Here is a 22,971-nt window from a genome sequence, read left to right as displayed (position 1 = left end):
ATGTGGAGGACCAGGCTGGGAGCGCTGGCGCTGGCGCAGGCGGCACCGCGGAAGCCCTGCAAAGCTGGGCCACACACCCTGCAACAGCTGGCGCCCAGGCCTCGGAAGGCTGCGCTCTGCAGCCTCCCGGCCCAGGCGGGCCCCCTGGCTCTGGGAGCAGGGGCTGGAGCTGTGTCTTCCTGGGCCCTGGGACAGCTCGTGAGTACGCACAGCCGGGTATACCGCGGCTGCGGCCCTGGCTGCGGGGTCTGGGAACGGGAGGGGCGGAGCCGGAGGAACCGGAGGTGCGGGGGCGGGGCCTGGGAAACGAGAGGGGCAGGATCTGGGAAGCAGGAGGGAGTTACCTGGGGAAAGGAAGGGGCGGGGCCTGAGGAGGGGGAGCGGAGGGGGCCCGAATGAAAGGGGCGGGGCCTGGGATCGAGAGGGTGGAGGCCTGGGGAAAGGGAAGGGCGGGGCCTGGGAGTGGGGAGGGGCCGTGATGTCTGGAGCCGCACATGCGCGTTCTTTAGCTCCAGGCGCCCTGAGGAGGTGGGGGTGGCGGGGCTTGAACCCTGGGTTTGTGATGTCCGAATCTGCTCTCCGACACGTAGTGGCCGGGGTCCACATCTTTCCTAACTCTCCTGTCTTCCTACACCTTTCTCCAGCCATCTCTGTGCCTTTGCGATGCCTGTCCCCCCATTTTTGCAGTGCTCTGTCCTCCCCTCTGCCTCTTGGTGAGGCTTAGGCTGTATTGAGTGGACTTTGTTTTTTTGTGTTTGTTGACTGAATCTTGTGATGTAGGTAATATATATAGCGCTTTCAGGTTTGCAAAAGCGCTTTACAAATATAATAATAATATTTATATTGTGTGTGCCAGGCACTGTTCTAAGCGCTTATGTTATTTGATCCTCACAAGGGGTGGGGGGACAGGGAGAAGTCGGTAGGACGCTATTCTTATCTCTGTTTTACAGATGAGGAAACTGAGACTGACAGGTTAAGTGACTTGCCCAAGGTCACCCTGCTAGTCAGTTCCTGAGGCAGATCTGCCTGACTTCAGATCCCACATACTTATCTACTTTAATGTAAGCTCCTTGAGGTCAGGGGCAGTTTTATTTTTTTCTCTTGCTTCTGCAATGCCTGCCTCATATTGTACCCTTAATAAATTCTGAATTGTTGATTGATTGGGACAGAGCTTCCTCGTTTATACAAAGAGAGGATTAAAACAGATCATCTCTAAAGTCAGTCCCTGTGTAGCTCTAATATTCCATGAGTATAAAATTCTTCTCTGGGTGATTATGAAGTCATTAATTCAGCTTCTCTTTTTCTGGCTGAATTAGTCACAGTTCTGTAATCATTTCCTCCTAAGTCTTATTTCACAGAACTTTAATCATTCCAACTTTGAATCCTCACTGCACACCTTTTGGGAATCCAATGAGCCATGGTAGGAACCCTGATTTTTTTTTCAGTAAGGTGTGACTTCCCACTTATTAAAGTTTGTTTTGTTTTGTGGCAGAGACCTGAGATTTCATCTGTATAGGAAACTACTATTGAAGATACTCCCTCTATTGATACAGAGTAGCAGCTTGTGGGAAATTTATTGTCCTAGAAGTTACCCAGGAGGACTTAACAGATAAATGATTTTAACAGTCACACAAACTAGTATGTGGCAAAGTTAGGACTTAAACTCTTGTCTTTCAAAATCTAACCACTATACCATATTTTCTTTACTTAAAATATTTATGGGTTGATAAATAACTTCCATGAGGCAGCTAGGTAGCTCAGTGGATATAGCTCTAGACCTGGAATCAGGAAGATCTGAGTTTAAATCCAGCCTCACATATGTGTTAGCTGTGTGATCTTGGGCAAGTCACTTAACTTCTCTTTGCCTCAATCCACTGAAGAAGGAAATAGCAAGCCACTTTAGTATATTTGCCAAGAAAACCCCAAATGGGATCAAGAAGAGTTAGACTATGAGTGAATGACTGGACAGAAGCTATCTTCTCTACATCCCTTCTTCTTCCCCTTCCTGTCTCCCATCTACTTCTTATGATTTAAAAAAAAAGAAAACAAGAAAAATAAAACGTTCAACCAGAAGCCTGCTGCTGTTGTCAGGAAACCACTTAGTAATTGTACATGCTTAGCAGAGTGCCTTGCACAGAGATGCTTAATAAATGTGCATTAAATGGTTTAAATGTAAGTTATTCCAAATGTGCTGAGGATTTAGGCTTGTTTCTGTACTTTATCTCCCCTATTTTTATTAAGTTATGATAATAACTGGCAAAGTTTGCAAAACTTAGGTATATTATCCCGTTTGATCCTCATGACAACCTTATGAGTTCATTTCATAGAGGAAAATAAAACTCAGAGAGTTTAACACATGTGAACAGGAAGTGAGGGGAAAAAAAGTAGCTCTTACTGTGTGCCAGGTTCTGTGCTAAGTGCTTTACAAATATGAGCTTATTTGATCCTCACAGCAACCCCTCAAGGTTGGTAATCTTATTATTCCCATTTTACAGTGAGGAAACTGAGGCACACAGAGCTTATGTGATCTGCCACACAGCTAGTAAGGGTCACACAGCTAGTAAGCGTCTGAGGCCAGATTTGAAATGAGGTCTTGTTGACTCCACTAAGCCACTGAGCTACCCCGGCTTGGTCACAGAGCTTTTAAGTCTCTAAAGCCACTCCTCTTCTGACTCAGAGTCTAGTGCACTTCTGGTAGTACTGGAGCATTCAGATGTCCTTGTCACTTTACCATTTCTGAAAATTATTTCACATGTATGTGACTTTTAAAAAGTATTTACAAGAAATCTACAAGAAAATAAACAGATCCGGACTCCTCTGGCAATGTGGTAAAGTCTATGGACCCCTTCTCAGAGTAATGTTTAAAATGCACAAAATAAAATACATAGGATTACAAAGGAAACCAATTATGTTGAAATGTAGGTATTAAATTTTGCTTTTTTGAACAAGTTCACAGATCCCAGGTTAGAAACCTGAGAGATAGGCAAATAAACTCTTAGGATCTTAGCAGAGAAGAGGCCTCTAGTAATCACAGAATGACATTAAAGCTGGCCTATCTTTCTATAAAGTGCTTTGTAGTCTATAAAGCATGTTCTTCAAAAAACCCTCTGAGGAAGATAATGCTTAGGGACAGCCAGGTGGTGTAATGTATGCATAGCGCGCTGGACTTTGGTGTGAGGAAGACCTAAATTCAAATCCTGCCTCAGACACTTATGTGACCTGGACAAGTCATTATAATCCCAGCCTCAATTTCTTCATCTGTAAAATTGGGAATAATAATAGTATGTTTATCGCAGGGTTCTTGTAAGGATCAAGTGAGATAATTTATGTAAAGAGATTTGCAAACCTTAAAGCACTATGTAAATGCTATTTATTAAAAATATCTGTATTTGCAAATGAGGAAACTATCTTGGGTTAAGTGACTTGCCCAAGATAACCAAAATCCTTGCCTTGTCTTTTTTAGATCATCAACAAGTGGTCATTTTATCTTTTCTAAAAGACCTCTACTGACAGGGTACTTGATACATCCAGAAACAACTGGTAGCTCTCATCGCTACTAAGTTTTCCCTTCTGTTGAGCTGTCTGTGACTTTTACCCATTGGTACTATTTCTGCCTTTTGGGGCCAAGGAAGCCAAGTCTAATTCATTTTCCACATGGATTTGTAAATCTTCAAATATTTGAGAAAATGCTAAATTCTCTCTTCTTTTCCAGGCTAAATGTCCCTATTTCCTTCAGCCCATCCCCTCACCATTTGATCTTCTTCTTCTAGATCCAATCTAGCTTAATACCTTTTTTTCATCTCCATGAAGCTTTCTCTGATTCTCCTCCATCTGGAACTATTCCCTTCCATCTTCATAAATTGTTAACTATCTAATGGCAGTTTCACTTTGCATCTTGTATCATAGTGGGATATTTTTTCCACATTACTAAAGTTTACTCTTTTTGGTAATAGAGCATAGAGACTCAAGCTGTGACTTCAATAGTATAGGAATCTCCTGAATGAGGAAATTCCCTTTTCCAATGCATGATGCCACTTTCTGTGCAGCTTCTCATTTTAGAGGGTTGCCTAGGATTAAGTGATTTGCTCAGAGTCACATAGCCATTATGGATCAGAATTGGGACTTAATCCCAGGTCTTCCTAGCTGTGAGGCTAGATCTTTATCCACTATGGCAGGCTGCCTCTCTTTACTCTTGGTAATAACAGTAATAAAAATAAGAATAAATTTGTGAGTATAATACTATTATCTTAGAAACATTAGCCTGTACTTCTTAACAGTATGAACTTCATAAGTAGGTTGTCAATAGTTCTTTAATATAGTGTTTCGTGTGACTCAAATATATCCAGGAAAACAGTAATTATTGTCTTTGTCTTTTAGAGTTCTCAGTTCCAGGGCTTCAAAGGCCAGATTCCAAAGGTCAAAAAGCAGAGTGTTCATCTGATGAATTTGAGGAATACAGGAACATTGAATGACAAAAAGTAAGTTGCATTAGCAATGCTTCTCATTTATCATCACACACTGATCTGGAGCACCCATGCAGTGGCGCTGCTATCATTAGGATAGTATTCTTCAGAATTCCCCTGGGCCCCATCCTGAACTGTGGCTGGGCAGCAGCAGCAACCAGACTTAGGGGACATGGAGGTGATGGAACCCATCCCTGGCTCAAAGTCCCATTCAAGGAACCAAGGCTGGAATCATGAGTGAATAAAAATTAAACTCCAGGCACAGAGGAGCAATACTGTGGGTTAAGAAAAGCCCAGCTAGGGAAACAATTTTTATAGCCAGTGTCTCTGATAAAGGCCTCATTTCTCAAATATATAGAGAACTGAGTCAAATTTATAAGAATATAAGTCATTCCCCAATTAATAAATAGTCAAAGGATATGAACAGTTTTCAGATGAAGAAATTAAAGCTATATATGGTCATATGAAAAAATGCTCTAAATCACTATTGATTAGAGAAATGCAAACCAAAACAATTCGGAAGTACCACATCACACCTATCAGATTGGCTAACATGACAAAACAGGAAAATGATAAATATTGGAAAAGATGTGGGGAAATTGGAACACTAATGCGTTGTTGGTGGAGCTGTGAACTGATCCAACCATTCTGGAGAGCAATTTAGAACTATGACCAAAGGGCTATAAAACTGTACATACCCTTTGACCCAGCAATACCACTTCTAGGTCTGTATCTCAAAGAGATCATAAAAACAGGGAAGGCACCCACATGTACAAAAATATTTATAGTAGCCCTTTTTGTGGTGGCCAAGTATTAGAAATTGAGGGAATGCCCATCAATTGGGGAATGACTGAACAAGTTGTCGTATGTGAATGTAATGGAATGCTATTATTCTATAAGAAATGATGAGCAGGCAGACTTCAGAAAAACCTGGAAAGACTTACATGAACTGATGCTGAGTAAAGTGAGCAGAACCAAGAGAACATTGTACACAGTAACAGCAACATTATACAATGACTAACTTTGATAGACATCTCTTCTTAACAATGCAAGGATCTAAGACACCTCCAAAGACTCATGATGGAAAATGCTATCTACATCCAGAAAAAGAATTATGGAGTCAGGATGCAGATCAAAGCATACTATTTGCTCTCTTTTTTTTGTTTGTTTGTTTCTTATTTCTCATGGTTCCTCCCGTTGGTTCTAATTCTTCTTTACAACGTGAATAATGTAAAATATGTTTAATATGAATGTATATGTAAAGCCCATTTCAGATTTTACCCCGTCTTGGGTAAGGGGAGGGGAGGAAAAGGGAGAAAATTCGGAACTCAAAATCTTATGGAAGTGGATGTTGAAAACTAAAAATAAATTAATTAATAAAGAAAAGAAAAGAAAAGTCCAGCTATCCACATCCAGAGAAAGAACTATGGAATCTGAATGCAGATTGAAGCATACTATTTTCTCTTTTTTTTTTGTTTTAGTTTTTTCTTTCTCGTGGTTTTTCCCTTTTGTTGTAATTCTTCTTTCACAACATGACTAATGTGGGAATATGTTTAACATGATCACACATGTATAGCATATATCAGATTGCATGCTGCCTTGGGCAGGGGGTAGGGAAGGAGAGGGAGAAAATCTAGAACTTAAAATTCTATAAAAGTGAATGTTGAACCCTAAAAAGAAAGAAAAAAAAGAAAATCCCAAGAAATAACTCCATAATAAGTACAAGTAGAGCCTCAAAGAAAAAGAATGCCATTTTTGTAAGACCTCTAAGAGGAATGGAAGACATGAAGCAAGAGATTTTTCTTAACAAAATTAGAGCACTTGTGGAAAAAAAAAATTGGAAGGAGAATAAACTACTTAGAACAGAAGGGTAGAAAATATGACCCAAACAGTAGACTCTCAGAAAAAATAGAATGGAATAATCAGCACTCAATGATTCAATAAGACAACATGAAACGTAAAAACAAAGTCCAAAGACTGAAAAATTAGAAGAACATGTGAGGTATCCACTATTAAAAGCAGCTGACCTGGAAAACAGCTCAAGGAAAGATAATTTAAGAATCATTGGTTCTTTGTAATATGGGATGGTTCTCTTGGAGGAGAAAGGAGAAAGGATACACTGGGAGATGTAGGTGATGTAAAAAAAAAAAGCAAGCAATAAAAATCAATTTCTCAAATCAATGCACAACCCCAAAAGAATTTTTGTTTGATTAAAATTTAACTAAATTTTTATTGATATATTTTGTTTTTACATCACCCTTTCTGAATATAACCCTGACCTGCCCTCTCCCCAGCAAGCCATCCCTCATAACAAAGAGAGAAGGAAAAAAGAGGTCAACAAAACTAAATGAACGCAATGGTGTCTGACACCAGTAGAATCTCTCCTGCCTCCCTGCTAAGCAGGGAGGAAGGTGCATTTTCTCAACTTTGAGGACAAGCTTCAGGGCATGTGTATACGTGTGTGTGTGTGTGTGTGTGTGTGTGTGTTTTGTATGCACTAGTTTTCTTTAAGAAAATGCTTTCATATACATTCAGTAAACACTTGTGCATTAAGTGATCTGACCATATCATGGATTTGCCAGTTCATTCCCAACATCCTTCTTTGGATTGTTAGTTTTAGGCTGAGCCATGCAAATCCATTCTCTTAATATTTAGTTGTCCGTTTGGGCTTGTGATTTTTAGTTCCTCTTAAGGAATAGGAAGATTTATAGTTTCTAATATCTGTCCCATTCTCCAGCTTCTAGAGTTATTTTGAAAGCAAAAAGTATTGTCCCAATATAAAATAATAGTCTTAGAGTTTGCAGAAACCTCAGAGGGTGTCTTGTGCATCTCCTGCATGCATCCCCTCAACAATATCCCACCTAAAAAAGTGATGGTTTTGTCAAAGTCTTCTTGGTCTTCAGGAGTGTTTCAACTTCATAGAATCACAGAATTTCTGAATGGGGAAAAACTTAAGAGATTATCTAGTCTGGTCCATTTTGGGGGGTGGGGGAGGGAGGTTGTTGTTTTTAACGTTTTCTTATTTTGTTTAAAAAAAATGTTAATTTGATACTGAGCAAAATGAGATTTGTTAATTGTATGCTGCTATGTTTTCTGCCATCCCTGCAGCTCAATAGATGAAGCCACTTATGAAAAACTTGCAGAGGAAACACTGGACTCCTTAGCATATTTTTTTGAAGATCTTGGAGACAAGCCTTACACCTCCAAGGATTACGATGTTTCCTTCAGGGTATTTCTATTCTTACTTTAATTTTTCTGGGGCAGCTAGGTGGCGCAGTGGATAAAGCACCGGCCCTGAAGTCAGGAGGACCTGAGTTCAAATTCGGCCTCAGACCAGATACTTGGCACTTACTAGCTGTGTGACCCTGGGCAAGTCACCTTAACCCCAATTGCCTAAAAAAAAAATTTCTGACCTGTTGGAACAACAACACATTGAGGGAAAGAAGTCTCTCTCAGCACTTTCAATAAGTATGACACAAAATCATAGATTCTGAGCTGAAAGGCCCTTGAAGGTCATTCTAGTCCCACTTCCTCAATTTACAGATGAGTTACAAAGAGGTCAGATGACTTGCCCAAGGTCACAGAGAAAATAAGTCGAAACCAGGCCCTCTGAATACAGATCCAGGGCTCTTTCCACCAGCTGGCTACTTCTTTAAGGAAAGTAGCTCAATGAATCCTTTTATAAAACTGGCCCAAAGTTATAAGGAGAACAAGTGTCTCCCCAGGTGGCTTGGAGAAAAAGAATGAGAGACCTTCTAAGAAGATACAGGAAGCCTTCTTTTGGGAAGGTGGACTTTGGTGGGGTTTCTTCTCATGTTAGGGCCAGGTAATTGTCAGCAAGACAACAGTCCTACCAAGCAGCAGTACAGAAGTCAACAAGCCTTTATTAAGTTCCTGCTATGTGCTGTGATGCTATGTGTCAGAAATAAGACTCAGAGTCTGCCTGTTAAAAATTAAGTCTGTGCATGTGAGCCAAGCTAACAAACATTAAGTGCCTTTTGTGTGCAAAGGAATCTACAACAGTCTCTGCTTCCTAGGAGCTTACATTTTGCTAGGGTTTACAACATATACACAAATAAATAAATACATGATTATTTGAAGAGAAAGTGACCCAGAAGAACTAGAGGGACCAGGCAAGACTTCATGGAGGAGATGGCATATGAGCTGGACCTCAGAGGTAACTCAAGCTTCTAAGAGACAGAGAGGAAAACAAAATGTATTCCACTTTTGCAGAATAGCATCTCCAGAGGCAAGAGATGGGATTTGGAATTTGGGAAATTTGGGAAAGGGTGCTTGGTGATGCAGTGAATAGAGCCGTGGGCCTGGAGACAGAAAGACCAGAGTTCAAGTTTGACCTCAGACACTTACTAGCTATGTGATCCTGGGCACGTCAATTAACCCCTGCCTGTGTAAAACTGGAGAAGAAAATGACAATCCATTCCAATATCTTTGTCAAGAAAACCCCATAGACAGTGTGAAGAGTCAGACATGACTAAATAATGATAATAATTGTACTTTCATACCCTACCCAGTATAGAAATTATATTAAAGCAGTATGACATAACAGCTATATTTATATATAGTACTTTAAGGTTTACAAAGTGCTTTACAAGTATTATTTTCATTTGATTCTCACAACAACCCTGAGAGGTAGCACCTATTATTATCATTTTACTGTCAAGGAAACTGAGGCAGACAGTAGCTAAGTGACTTGCCCAGGGTCACACAGCAAGTAAGTATCTGAGACCATATTTGAACTGACTCCAGCTCTAGGCTATATTCAGCATGACACCATCTGCTTCATCTAGGATAGGAAGCCAGCTTTAGAGTCAGTACTACCTGGAGTCAAGACCCGCCTCTCACACATACTAGCTATACGACCCTGGGCAAATCACTTAAACCCTCGGGGCTTCCAGGCAACTCTTTAAGAGAAGAATGTCGAACCTTTTTAATGTCATGGACCACCTTGGCAATCTGATGAAGCCTGTGGGTCCCTTCTCAAAATAATGTTCTTAATGCAGAAAATAAAATACATAGGGTTGCAAAACAAACAAAGCATATTGGAATACAGTTATCAGATATGAAGAAAGAAGTTCTCAGACCCCAGGGTAAGAAGTGTTTTCTCTCTGGAATTTCCTACACTGATGAAATCCCAGGTCTGAACCTGCAAAGGGAAGCCCATATTGAATGAAAAGGAGGCCTTCCACCCCAACTTCTCCTTATCCCCTAATTATACTCAGCTCTTGCTGCCCTGCGTCATTTAATAATATTGTCCTAGACTATAAACCCCATGAGGTCATGAACTGTCATCTAAAATTCCTGTTTTACCCAATACTTTTCATAGTTCTCTGCATGCAGCAAGTATTTAATAGATGTTTCTTATTGCTAGGAATACTTCCATAAGATGTTTGTTTGTTTATATGTGGTACTCTGCACTGAATTAAGATTTCTTCAATTGGATGAAGACAACCACTTATGTTTGAGAGTTTAATAAAGGGCTATGACAAACCACTAGGTGTCGTACTTAGGAAAGGGTTCTTTCTGGCTTCTGACCTTTTTAATTATTATTTAGTACGAACTCCCCATTGAGCAAGAAGGAGAAAATCCCCTGTTAAGGTTAATTCTCTTGACAGCAGTTAATTAATACTAGGAAGCAAGCATTTTGGTTTAAACTCTGGAATTATTTATGATAAGGATCTTTTTGAAGATCATCTCAGGTGTATAAACAACATTTAATGAGTACCTCCCCCTACTATGTCCCTTCTCCCATCCCCACCCCCCAGGAACTATGCCAGTATGCTAGGGTAGACATTGTGGGCCCTGCCCCCAAGAGCTTCACAGCCTAACCAGGGAGACTGACCAGTACACAAAGGAGAGAGTTACATGATGGCTTTCCAGGGACATGTTATTAAATATTAAATAGAGTATAAACAGAGTACATGTATCCTTTGAGAACACTGGATAAGGGTGTGAACAACAGTCAGTCTAGGGTGAGTGGTGGAAGACATCTTTGAAGAAGAGGGTTTAGAAACAGGTTTTATGGATGTAGAGGGACCTGAGTTAGTAAAATAAAGCTGGAGGAACATTCTGTAGCTTATATATTTATATGTATTATTTATATACATGGTCTCCCCCATTAGAATGTAAGCTCCTTGAAGGCTGGGATTGTTTTTTGCTTTTTCTTTGTAAAGTACATAATGTTAAGTACATAATGCCTGGCACAGAGCAAGCCATTAACAGATGTTGATTGAGTTGATTGATTGATAGGGTTATAGATACAGCACTGAAAGAGAATTTAAAAGTCAGCTGCTCTTACTGCATTTTACAGTTGAGGCCCAGGGAAGGTAAGTAACTTACAAAAGGTTATACAGGTAATAAGTGCCAGAGCCAGTATTTGAAGGTGGGTCCCGTGATTCCAAGTTCAGTGGTCTTTCCACTGTATGACATTGCATCCCTTGTGTACCCTTTAAATTTTTTTTTTCTAAACTCCATAAATACCCCCCAGAAAAGTACAATTCCATATACAGAGTAGAACAGGAAAATATTATTTATATGAAACCACAATTCTCTATTACTTACACTTGCTTTTTTCACAAGTATATAATTTAATTAGTTACTTTCAGAGCAATCCTGCTTATCTGTGTTACCTTCTGAACTTCTTTCTGTTCTCTTCAGTACATTTTTTAAAATGCTTCAATGGCCTACTTTTCTTTTTTTTTTTCTTTCTTTTTTGTAGGCAATCAGGGTTAAGTGACTTGCCCAGGGTCATATAGCTAGTGTCTGAGGTCAGATTTGAACTCAGATCCTCCTGACTTTAGGGCTGGTGCTCTATCCATTGTGTTACCTAGCTGCCCCATTTCTTTCTTTCTTTCTTTCCTTTTCTTTTTTTTTAAACAACACTATTACTACCTTCCCTTGTCGCAGTGGGAGAAAAAAGGTAGAATCCTGGTAACAAATAAGCATAATCAAGGAACATAAATCCTGTGTGGAAGGTATTTTCCCCCCAGTGGACTCACACCAGAAGCCTTTATTTATTTGTTTATTCATCATCTGTTTATTTTTCCCTTGTTAACAAATATGAATAGTCAAGCAAAATTAATTTCTGTATTATGTCCAAAAATATATGTCTCATTCTGTACCCTGAGTCCATCCCCTTCTTGTCAGGAAATGGTTAGCAGGCTTCATTATTGAGCCTTTAGAATCTTGGTTGGTTATTGCACTTCTAAGAATTCTAAGTTCTTTGTTTTTACAGGGTTGTTAATTATATAACTCCTGGCCCTACTCACTTATCTCTGTATTAGCTTATACTATTTCGTCGTTGATTATTGTACAGTGGTATTCCATTACATTCATATACCATAATTTGCTTAGCCATGCCCCTTCCCAATACTTTGCCGCGTAAAGACAGCTAGGTAACTATCAATAGAATGATGAGCCTAGAGTCAAGAAGACCTAAGTTCAAATTTGACCTCAGACACTTAACAAGTTGTATGACCTTGAACAGGCCACTTAACCTCTGTTTGCCTCAGTTTCCTCAACTGTAAAATAATAACAGTCCTTGCCTCCCAGAGTTGTTGTGAGGATCAAATCTGTGAAGTGTTTAAAACAATACCTGGCACATAGTAAGTACTATATAAATGCTAGCTGTTATGATGATGATGATGGTGATGATGATGATGATTACTCTGTGTGTAGAGCCTTAATAGTAATAATCTTCCTCTGAAGGTCACCTTCAGAACTTCATCATGGTTTCTAAAAGCTAGATCAGTAGAGCAGAAGATCTGAAAGCTCTTACCTAATGTTAAAAGCCTTCAGAAATAGGCCTAGGGACAGATCATCTAACAACCAACCTAATTAGGTTTAGTTTCAGCACACATTTATGAAACTTCTACTTTGCTCAAAACTACAAAGTTTGGGTAAAACATACCCCCTTCCCTTTTGAAGCTTACAGTATTGTAGTGGGATGTACCAACACAGGTAACTCAAATCCACAGTAAATATGTTGGAAAAGTGAAAAACAAAATGCTACATGAGGTCAGAGGGGGAAGAAAACTTAGAGGTGATCTTTGAGTTGAGTTTTAACAGAACAGAGCAGTGAAAGACACCTATGAAAGCATAGGTGACTTGCATCTGCAAATCCCGTACATGGGTAATTTCTGGAAGACAAGACAGTGAATAGGCCTGTTTGGTTGGTAAAACACGTTGGGAAAAATGAATGAAATAAAGATAAAAAGGTAGAGCCAGGTTATGGAGGGCCTTGAATGCCAAGAAAAGGAGTTTTTACTTTCTAGGCAGTTGAGAGTCAGTGAAGACTTTCAAGCAAAGGAATGACAATTAACCCATGACTTATTAAAATACTTTTTTCAGAGGGCTAGGGGGAACTAGTTGAGTATCCTTTTCAAAACTTTGTGTTGGTAGCTTTTATTTCATGTCACTTTCATTTCTTAATATAACCTTTCCCATCCCCTACCAAGGAACCTGCTTTGTCTAACAAAGAATAAAATGGGGGGGGGGGGCAGCTAGGTGGCACCTAGGTGGCGCAGTGGATAGAGCGCTAGCCCTGGAGTCAGGAGGACCTGAGTTCAAATCCAGCCACAAGCTCTGTGACTCACTTAACCCTGTTGCCTAGCCAAAAAAAAAAAAGAAAGAATAAAATAGGAGGAAATAAAAAGCAATTCAGCAAAACTAACTGACACATCAACCAAGTCTCAGGGTGTGTGCAGTGTTCCATACCCATAATGCACTTCTGCAAAGAAGTACTTTTCTCATCTTTTCTCTTGAACCAGTCGTGGTCCTTAACAATGTTCAATTTGATTTGGGGGTTTTTCCATTTACCATGTTGTGGGCATTGTGTATGTTTTCTTGGTTCTGCTTATTTCATTCCATTTCAATTATTAATTTTTCCCATGCTTCTCTGAATTCTACATGTTTCTTAGTTCTTAGCCATTCCCTAATCACTTGGCATCTACTTTGTTTCTAGTTCTTTGCTAACACAAAAAGTGCTGCTATGAATATTTTGGTGAATTTGGGACCTTTTTTCTGTCGTTGATCTCCTCATGGCATATGCCCACAATGGTATTTCTGAGTCCAAAGGCAGTGAATTATTTTTTAATGTCATTTTCCCCCTTCAATTTAGTCCTTAGAAATAGTAAATCAGAAGCATCCTCTTTGTTCTGTTCTGTTTCCTGTTCTAAAATTAATGGTGGCATACTTCATACAAACCTGATTTAATAATGTATTAGGATTCTAATTGGGTCTAATTTTAATTGTCACTGTGCGGTTATTATTTAATGATTAGGTTGCACCTGGAAAATAAACTGTTTGTATTGCCTTTCCATACCTAATAATTGTACGATTATTGCTACTATCATTATTATTTTTATTTAAATAGTTTGCTTTCATACTTGCAGAAATTTTTATAAGAACTATTCACAACAGTTAAGTTGCCGTGGGGTTGGGAGTTGACCCAAAAGAATAGGTTATTTCCATGTAGATGTTATAGAGATCCTTTCTTCAGGTCACAGTTGATGTACAGTGAAGAAGACCCAGAAAATCTTTCATTGCCAGTCTGATTAAGGGGAATTTTATTTTTCTAATCTGTTTCTCCCATATCCTGTACATCCTAAAGAGGCACAGGAGATGTGGAAATAAAAGGCTCTACCATTGAAAGGATATTTTAAAATTTACATTAGTTATTTGGAGGGCAAAGGTGAGTGAACAAATCTGTTTCCATGTATGACTTGAAGTATAAGAGAGGTGTCTTCTAAGCATTAAAAAAAAAAAGTAAAAATAAAAAGCTTTCTGATGACATGTGAAAAGATCTGGGGTTGGAGCAGATTCAGGGGGAGCCTGGGGCTTCAGAGCTCCTCACCATCATCCTCCCACAGTAAACAAAGTAAATGGTTAAGTGGATTTAACCTGTTTGATATTCCTTTTGTGAGTATATTTACATGTTGAATTTTACATGTCTAATTTTATTGTTTGTTTATATGTGCATTTTGAATGTTTGTGGATGTTGAGTATATAAGAACACTACCCTGGGTATAAGACTAGGTAGTTACAGAACTCTCTCCATGTTGTGACCTTGAGCAGAACTCTGAACCTCAGTTTCCTCATCTGTAAAAGTAGGGCTCATCATAGCTGCCCTAACTTGCCTTTAGACAGGGTTTTTAGTAAGGACCAAATGAGATTAAGAATGTGAAAGTGTTTTCAAAGTCATGAGATATTATTATTTCTAAACCCTAAATCAGGCCTGCACAACCTGAGGCCCATGGGACCCTTGTGGCAGCCCAGAGGATTTCAGGCAGCCTGAGAAAAATGCAGAGGAAAACATCCACTCCATTTTTTGCAGGCCACCCAAAATCCTTCAGGGTGTGCATGCCTGCCCTAAATCAAGATTGTTGTGATATCTGTTGTGTTCAAATGTGATTGCAAAGTATTGAGAAACTGGGAGGTTCAAAGCAATTATGACGTGATGCCAATTTTCAATTCCCCTCCCCCCCCACCCCAAACCCTAGGATGGTGTGCTAACAGTAAAGCTGGGTGAAGACCTGGGAACCTATGTGATCAACAAACAGACCCCCAACAAGCAGATCTGGCTGTCTTCTCCATCCAGGTATGTAAGTTATCTTGTTCTGGAAAAATTGAACTGCGACGTACCTTAATAATTTCCTGTGGTGCCCTTTCCCTCTCCTCCTCTCTTTTCCCCCTCCCTGCCCATTATTAACTAGCTTGAAAAGTGAATCTTCTTGTATGTTTGCATACATTTATCTCTTGTTCTAAGCAGGAAGATGTACACCAATCACATGACTTCTCCTTGCTGATAATTTGGTTCCTGTGAACAGACATGAAGGTATTTAGCCAAAAAGATATGTAAATGAAAAAAAAGATGTGTCTTTTAGGAACTAGGGTAGGCTGTCTTCATCATCTCTGAATTAATGGCATGTCTGTAGCAAAGTCTTGTTTCATGCTGTATTATTTTTAAAAAAAAGTTTAATATCTTTTGTTGCCACATTACCTTTATGTCCAAGCATATCCTTACTCCTCTATCCACCAAGCCAACCCTTGTAACAAACATTAGAGAAGAAGAGAAAAAAGCAGTAAGTCCAAACCAGCCACCACCACATCAACAGTCTGACGGATGCTAAAGGATCACCTCCAATCCCAACCCACCCGTCCCAGTGTCTGCAAAGAAGGAGAGAGAAATGTTTTCTCCTCTCTTTGTCAGAGACAAGGTTGGTCGTTAGAACTACACAGCTTTACATTTCAGGGTTTTTCCCAATGCACAATACAGTTTTAGTACCAACTTTGACCCCTGATTTGTTTTGCAGTTCTTCTTTGGCTGCTTCAAACATAGAAACCAAAGGTTAGCAGAGTTCCATTTGCAGCATAGTGCAGCAGGTTTGACTGAAATACACGAGAGTTTTAAAGGGCGAGGCAAAAACTGTCCAAGTCACCTAGTACACAGCCAGAGTTTCCATAGATGCATACTTACTGGGGAGGAATAAGATAGGAAAAAGCACATGGTTCAGTATAAATGGTGTTGCATGTTTCCCTGCCCTAGTGTTTACATTAATTCTTGGATAATTAGCATGGGCAATTAATGAATGATCTCTTCACCATGCTGTGTTCAATCACTCTGTTGTAAGTGAATTCGGTAGGGGTCAGATATTAGTAAACCATTGCTCTCACTTCCTTCAGGCTCATAAACGATGTTTCCAATTCATGTTATTCCTGGTGATTGCCTGGATTTTAACATGGCATTTGGATGAACAATCTGTAGAATCTGTCTATCTGTATTTTTTCTAGGACTGACAATATAAATAGATAATAAGCTGTTCTTAGCATTAAACAGGAGGAGTAGGCTGGATTACTTTCAGAAAATTACTGAGCTCCTTTAAAATCCCCAGACTCTCCTAGAAACTAAAATCCATCTTATAAATTCCAGTATCCTACTGACTTTGTCATAAGACTTTGAGACATGGCCCACAGCAGCTTTAGAAGATTTGAAAATGAATCTCATGCACAAGACAACAGAAAGGTGCATATGGGGATTAGCCAGATGAACTATAATAATAATAATAACAACAACAACAATAACTAGCATTTATTCAGTGCTTTAAGGTGTGCAAAGTACTTTACCTTTGTTATCTCATTTGAGATAGTAACCCTATTATGTAGGTGCTGTCATTATCCCTATTTCACTGGTGAGTGAAGTGAGTCACAGGGAGATGAATTGGCTTGCTGAGGGTCACACAGTTAATAAGTGACTGATACAAGGTTTGAACTCATCACCCTGGCTCCATATCCAGCACTCCTTTTACTATGCCACCTATGTGGAACCAATAAGGAACCTTGAAAAAGAACAGGAATAAAGGATATCACCAAAGAAACACATCCTTACAGTGCTAGTGAAGCAGGGGACAGAGGTTTGATCCTTATGTGGATCAATTAGTTTCATCTCAGTCCATGGCCATGGCCATCATCCCTTACCCATGGCCAGCTATCCTATAAATCTGTGCTCTTGTTCACAGCAGGGACTAAGTGAGGAAAATATGGTTGGATCACTGCAAATTCATCCTCACTCCTGGAAAAACATCTCAGCCTACTTGGGCGCTAGCAAGAGTATATGTGTCCGTAGCTTCCTCTCCATTTTTAGAGGATAATACTAGTAGTCATGGCAACCACCAAAAAAAATATAGCTATGTCTGGAGACTGAAAAAGGCCATGCAAGCCCATGTTTTATTTGGACACACTTGACAGTAACATGATGCTATACCAGTCTTGCTCAGAAGTGTATTTCAGTGAATAATAATAAATTTGTGGAAAGCCCAAGTAGCATTTTTCATCTGCAATATATGCCAAGAAAATTTTTAAAGAAACTGCTGACAATCCATGTAGGGTAGGTTACAAATACTAATTTTTTTTTTAAAATGTATTTTTCTATTTTTCCCTCTTTAGGTAAAATTTATCTTTCAGATTATTTGATTTGGTTGAGAACTTTTCCAGATGCTTCCTATGACATTGGTTGATTTACCTATGAAAACACAATGGCTTTTTGTAGCCACATTATCCCTGCTGACCAGGTCCTCTGTGTGATATACTGGGGAATGAGCAAAAAAAAAAAAAGAGGAAAGGAAAGGAAAAAGTTGTGCAAACATCAATGAATAGCACTCTTTGAAAGGCATGGGCTTTGGAAATGTGCCAATCGAAGTGAAAGTGCTTGAATGTTAATTACCATTTGCTTGGCCTTTATGTAGTGTGAGAATATTTTTTAAAAGAAAGAAAAACTCCTGAGAACTGTCTTGTTGAACAAGTTAAACCCATAGATGAATTATGATTGTTTTTCATGTAAATTAAGGTTTACCATCTGTAGCGCTTATCTTTATAGACTCTATTAATAGCCCCCCAAAATTCAAATATTTCAGTCATGTTATTAATAGAGAAGGCCTGGTGATTTTTCTCATAGGCAAGTTATTACAAAATCATTTGAAGATAAGTTTGTAAAAATAAATAAAGGCTGCTTCATGGTCAGATCCATTCAGTAGATGTATATAGCGTGATAGTGGTGGATTTCACCCACATTCTTCATGAAAAAAGCTGTAAGAAACAAGGAAAGGATAGCATTGTGATCTGTAAAGTAAATGGGATACATAAGAAGATACCTAAGGATTTTCCTAAAGCATGAACAATTACAGATAATCTAAAAGAAGAATTCAAAGGCAAGAAATAGTTTACATGACTTAAGGATAGTTGAATGAGGACCTAGGCAAAGAAGCAACAAACTGGAAGAAAAAAAACAGTTTTGTTTTTTTTTAATCCTGGACCTGTGATTTATCTTCACCAACACAGATCAGCAATTCAGCTTTGACTTACAGATCAAGAGTTACCCAGGCCACTAAGAGGTTAAGAAACCTGCCCAAGGTCATACAGCTAGCATAAATAAGAGGAAGTATTTGAACCTAACTGATACTGACACTATCCTTACTTAAGCCAGATGAGAAGTATGGGAATAATGACTTGTTTTCTAAAAAGAGGCAGCAAAACAGGATAGCATATAGAAAAAAGGAGTAATTCTATATTAGGAAAACAACCCCCCCAAAAAGAAGAAATTTGTCTCATAAATTAGCACTTATTCCAAAATAACTTACTATTCCTTAAATTACTCCTAAATGGAGTGGGGGATATATCCTTGAGAATTAAATGAGTTGTGTAACTGAAAAGGGGATAGAAATACAACAGAACCCCTTTACAATTCTAGTTGTTAGGGAGAAAGTGAATATTTGTGTTATAGGCTGAGAATATGAATAATAGACCTTAACTATGTGGAATTATTTTGTAAGGGACATGATTTGACTTTACCAGCATGGGCCTGCTTATATGTCTGTTGTTTGAGGACCAGCCTACCTAAATTTGGAGAAGCACATTACCAAGTTGACCAAAGGGTGGTTAGTCTTTTTGGCCATAGCAATACCCAAAGACTGTCATAGAACAGTTGTACTCTAGGCCTATAGAATAGAAGGAGCAACCCCACTGATGAATACACATATCATTGACATGTAAATGTGATCTGATTTATGATTTTCCTTAATTTGTATAATATTGAGGTATATACTATAGCAGTTCCATTGTTATTTTTTAAAAATTATGCTGATATCTTTTGTTTTTACATCATCTTTATTTCCCAATATATCCCTCTACTCACTTATCAAGAGCCACTCCTTTTGGCAAAGAACCAAAAACAAAAAGTTCAACAAATCTAACACATCAGCCAAATCCAACATTACATCTAATGTTCCACACCTATAGTCATCTCCTCCTTGCTCCTTCCCGCCTTAGCTGCTACAAAGAAAGAAGGGAGGGAGATAAAGTTCTCATAATCTTTTCTTCAGGGCCAAGTTTGGTCATTGTAATTTCACAGCATTCAGTATATATAAATACACACACACATTTCCTATTGATTCTTTCCTTTTTTTTTTAATTTTTGCTTTCCTGGTTCTGCCAAGTTTGCTTTTGTGAAAATTGCCCCGAGTCTTCTCATGCATTTCCATGATCTTCATACTTATCCACCATATTCCAGTCATATTCCATTACATTCACGTATCACAATTTGTTTCTATTCCCTAATTGCCCTAATTCCCTAATTGCCTAATTCCCTAATTGGGTTCATTTCTCTTCGTTAGGGCAATATTTGTTTTTTATATTTCTGCAACATTCATTTTCGATTGTTTTGAATCAAATTGGTGGCTGTTATTTCCATTTATGTTTTTGTAGTCATTACATAACACTGTTTTCCTGGTTCTGCTTACTTCACTTTGCCTCTCAGTTCACAATAGTCTTCCCACGCTTCTCTGGATTCATCATGTTGTTTCTTATAGCACAGTAATTTTCTGTTACATTTGTTTAGCCATTCCTCAGTCAATGGGGGCAAGGAAATACTGATTTTTTTCCACTCTACCCTCTAAAAAAAAAATCACACAGTACCCAGTGCCACAAATAAGTGGAGATGACTGAACACTGCAATATCACCACACACAGGCTAGGGAGCCATGCTCAAATGGGAGGGAGATGAATTGGAAATTTGGTTCTGGGTGAGGGAGCCAAGTAATTTCCTGGATATGGTGATTTTTAGTAGTGATCATGGTGGCAATTCCTTCTCTTCTTTTTTCTTCTATTTGATGCTTATGTGGATGTTTTTGAAGCTCTAAGGAGGAGCTGGGTATAATCTTTACTTAAGGCCATTCACTCCACCACCTTGCTAGGACTTCTCAGCAAACTAGGGTGCCAAAGAGTTACTGTCATTAGAAGAAAATTTAGCACAGCTTGTAAGGGTCAAATAATTTCTCCAATAGGTTCTTTAAGTCTTAAATCATTATGTTCATGCCAAGCATTCTTGGCAACAGCCAATGAAATATCACCCCTAAAATAGTAGCCCTCATGAGTGAATCTAAATGTCATCTTTTGCTCCGAATGTGAAAAAAGAAGATACATAACAAAGTAATTGGAGCAGATAATCCTGACTCCAAACAGCCATCAGCTCCAGAGCTGCAAAAAAGGGAATGTCTGCACAGCTTACAATCAGTTTGATTTATCCTTATTTACAAGTGCCCACGTATATTGTTCCTACTCTGAAGAATATTCATTGGGATGTGAAGTTGAGCTGTCCTCCCTCATTTCCACTATAACCCTGCAGACTCCATTCCCTTGCACAGGAAGTTCAGTTCCCAGGGCAGTATAGTAAACAAATGAGAGGTGAGTAGGATGAGGTGACAGTAATTTTTCCACTCCGCCTTTGGCTATTTTATTCCTCTTTCCATTTTTTTCCAAGTGAAAAGGTGAGAAACGCTCATTCTGATAGCAGTTGTACTTATTATATGAACTTGGGAGCCAGTCTGTAGAGCATGAACAAATCTCACTCACTGACAGTATATGGTAATTCAAAGTAGTAAGAAGGTAGTACTGAGAGGCTGTCTGATTTCATGAAAAGAGAACTGGATTTGGAAGATCGTGGTTGAAATCCAGGTTCATCTCTTTTACTTTGTATCTTTGTGACCTTGTCAAGTCACTTTGTCTCGCTGGGCCTCAGTTTCCTCATCTCTAAAATTCCAGGGCTGGGGGTGGAGGAGTTTGGACTATCTGAAGTCTCAGCTCTAAAGCTGAGCAAATTTAGTGTTTTGCCTCCTTCCTTTCATACCTACCCCACTCCTGTTTGGAAAGGTAAGTGAGTAATATTCTTATTCTGCCTCTGTCTCTTCCCTGGTATAAAGAGAAAAAAATCACACAGATATCTTGATCTCTGAATAACTCACACATCACAACTTTTATCTATTTCAGTTTAAATTTAGAAAAAAGGATAATTTTTAATTTGCCTCCCAACCTAAGAAATATTTATGTAGATACTATGTTTTTAAAACATAGGAGACATATCCTAGTAAATAGAGGGCCAGCCTCTGTCAGAAAGACCTGAGTTCAAGTCACACCTCTGACCCGTAATAATAATGATAATAATGCATTTATATAGCACCTACTGTAATATTTCATTTGATCCTCACAACAACCCTAGAAGGTAGGTGCTATTATTATTCCCATTTTACAATTGAGGAAACTGAGGCAAATAAAGGTTAAATCACTGGGCCAGGGTCACTCAGCTAGTAAGTGTCTGAGGCCAGATTTGAACTCAGGTCTTCCTGACTCCAGGTCCAGTGCTCTCTACACTGTGCCAACTAGTTGCCTCATACTAAGACATACTGGTTGTATAACCCTAGGCAAACTACTCTATAAGACTAAAATAATTTACAAAGAAGCTGCTGGTCTGCATTGGTTAAAGGGATTCACTCAGCCTAGAGTTTTAACACTGCTGAAATTACGGATGCAGATCAAAACCAAAATTTACTAAATAATCAATAATCATTTATTAAGTACTTATTGCGTATAGGCACTGTATACATCTCCCAACTCCAAGTGTTTTCACTGGCTCTCCTCAACACCTGAAATGCTCTCACTCCTTGCATTTGCCTCCTGGCTTCCCTGGCTTCATTCAACTCTGTGAAAACCCCACTTTCTGCTAGAAGCTTCCCCACTGAGATTACCTCCAGTCACCCCTCCCCCACATCTTTTATGTAGCTGGTTCTTGGCTTGAGGACAGGGACAGTATTTTTGCTTTTCCCTGTATTCCCAGTGCTTAGCACAGTACCTGGGACATATTAAGTTCTTAATAAATGCTCATTGATTGTTTGACTTGATCTGTGGGGGTTACAAAAGATTCCACGTGTTTCTGGATCTCTATAGGGACAGTCTCTTCATAATGAAACATGTCTTCAATCACTTTGGGAAGTTCATTCATTTCTGGGCATCTCTGTAAATGTGAATTCTTGCTTCTTACCACATACTCTCTACATGGAATGTGTCATGTAGTTGTTTTGTCTTCTAGTGGTCCCAAACGCTACGACTGGACAGGGAAGACTTGGGTGTATTCTCATGATGGAATATCCCTCCATGAACTGCTGGAAATGGAATTTTCTCAAGCCTTGAAAACTCAATTAGACATGTCTTCCCTGTTCTGTTCTGGAAAAGACACTTGACAAAAGTCTAATTTTTAAAGATGTCGAAAGCTGTAGACAAAGAGTACCTCTCTCCTTCATGCCTGAATTTGTTTTCATCCTCTTAGTCCCACCCCCCATCTCGCATCATTTTATGTGATAGTTATGTGAAAAGAATATATATTTTTGACCTCAACTCTGGCTGTGGATTTCTTGAAATTGTTTAGCTCTATTTCTGTATTATATCTCACTTTCATAAGCCTACAACAAAGAACTATGAATGTTTTTTGTTTGTTTTTTAAATCACAAACCCCAAGGAAGGGTGAATTGGTTTCATTCTTATTACTATGAAGGATGCCCTATAAAAATAACAAAGTGACAAACAGATTGTCAGCCCCACCAGGCTTTATAAGAATGAGGCTAATTACTAGGTGGAACATAAATGTTCCCACACTCCATCAAAAGAGTAA

At 38.9% G+C, this 22,971-nt stretch overlaps 1 protein-coding gene across 1 annotated transcript; it reads left to right on the top strand.

Annotated features, from left to right (window-relative positions):
• On the top strand, positions 1-22,697 carry FXN (frataxin). Its single transcript, XM_027839076.1, has 5 exons — positions 1-198; positions 4,378-4,478; positions 7,572-7,692; positions 14,981-15,078; positions 22,393-22,697. The coding sequence occupies exons 1-5, from the start codon at positions 1-3 to the stop codon at positions 22,541-22,543; spliced, it is 669 nt and encodes a 222-aa protein (XP_027694877.1). The 3' UTR covers positions 22,544-22,697.
• The last annotated feature ends 274 nt before the right edge of the window (positions 22,698-22,971 follow it).

Source organism: Vombatus ursinus, unplaced genomic scaffold, assembly GCF_900497805.2.
Source record: "Vombatus ursinus unplaced genomic scaffold, bare-nosed wombat genome assembly UNPS02014832.1, whole genome shotgun sequence".
Classification (NCBI taxonomy): domain Eukaryota; kingdom Metazoa; phylum Chordata; class Mammalia; order Diprotodontia; family Vombatidae; genus Vombatus; species Vombatus ursinus.
Note: the sequence above shows the minus strand (reverse complement) of the source record. Positions and strands in the feature narration are given on the sequence as shown.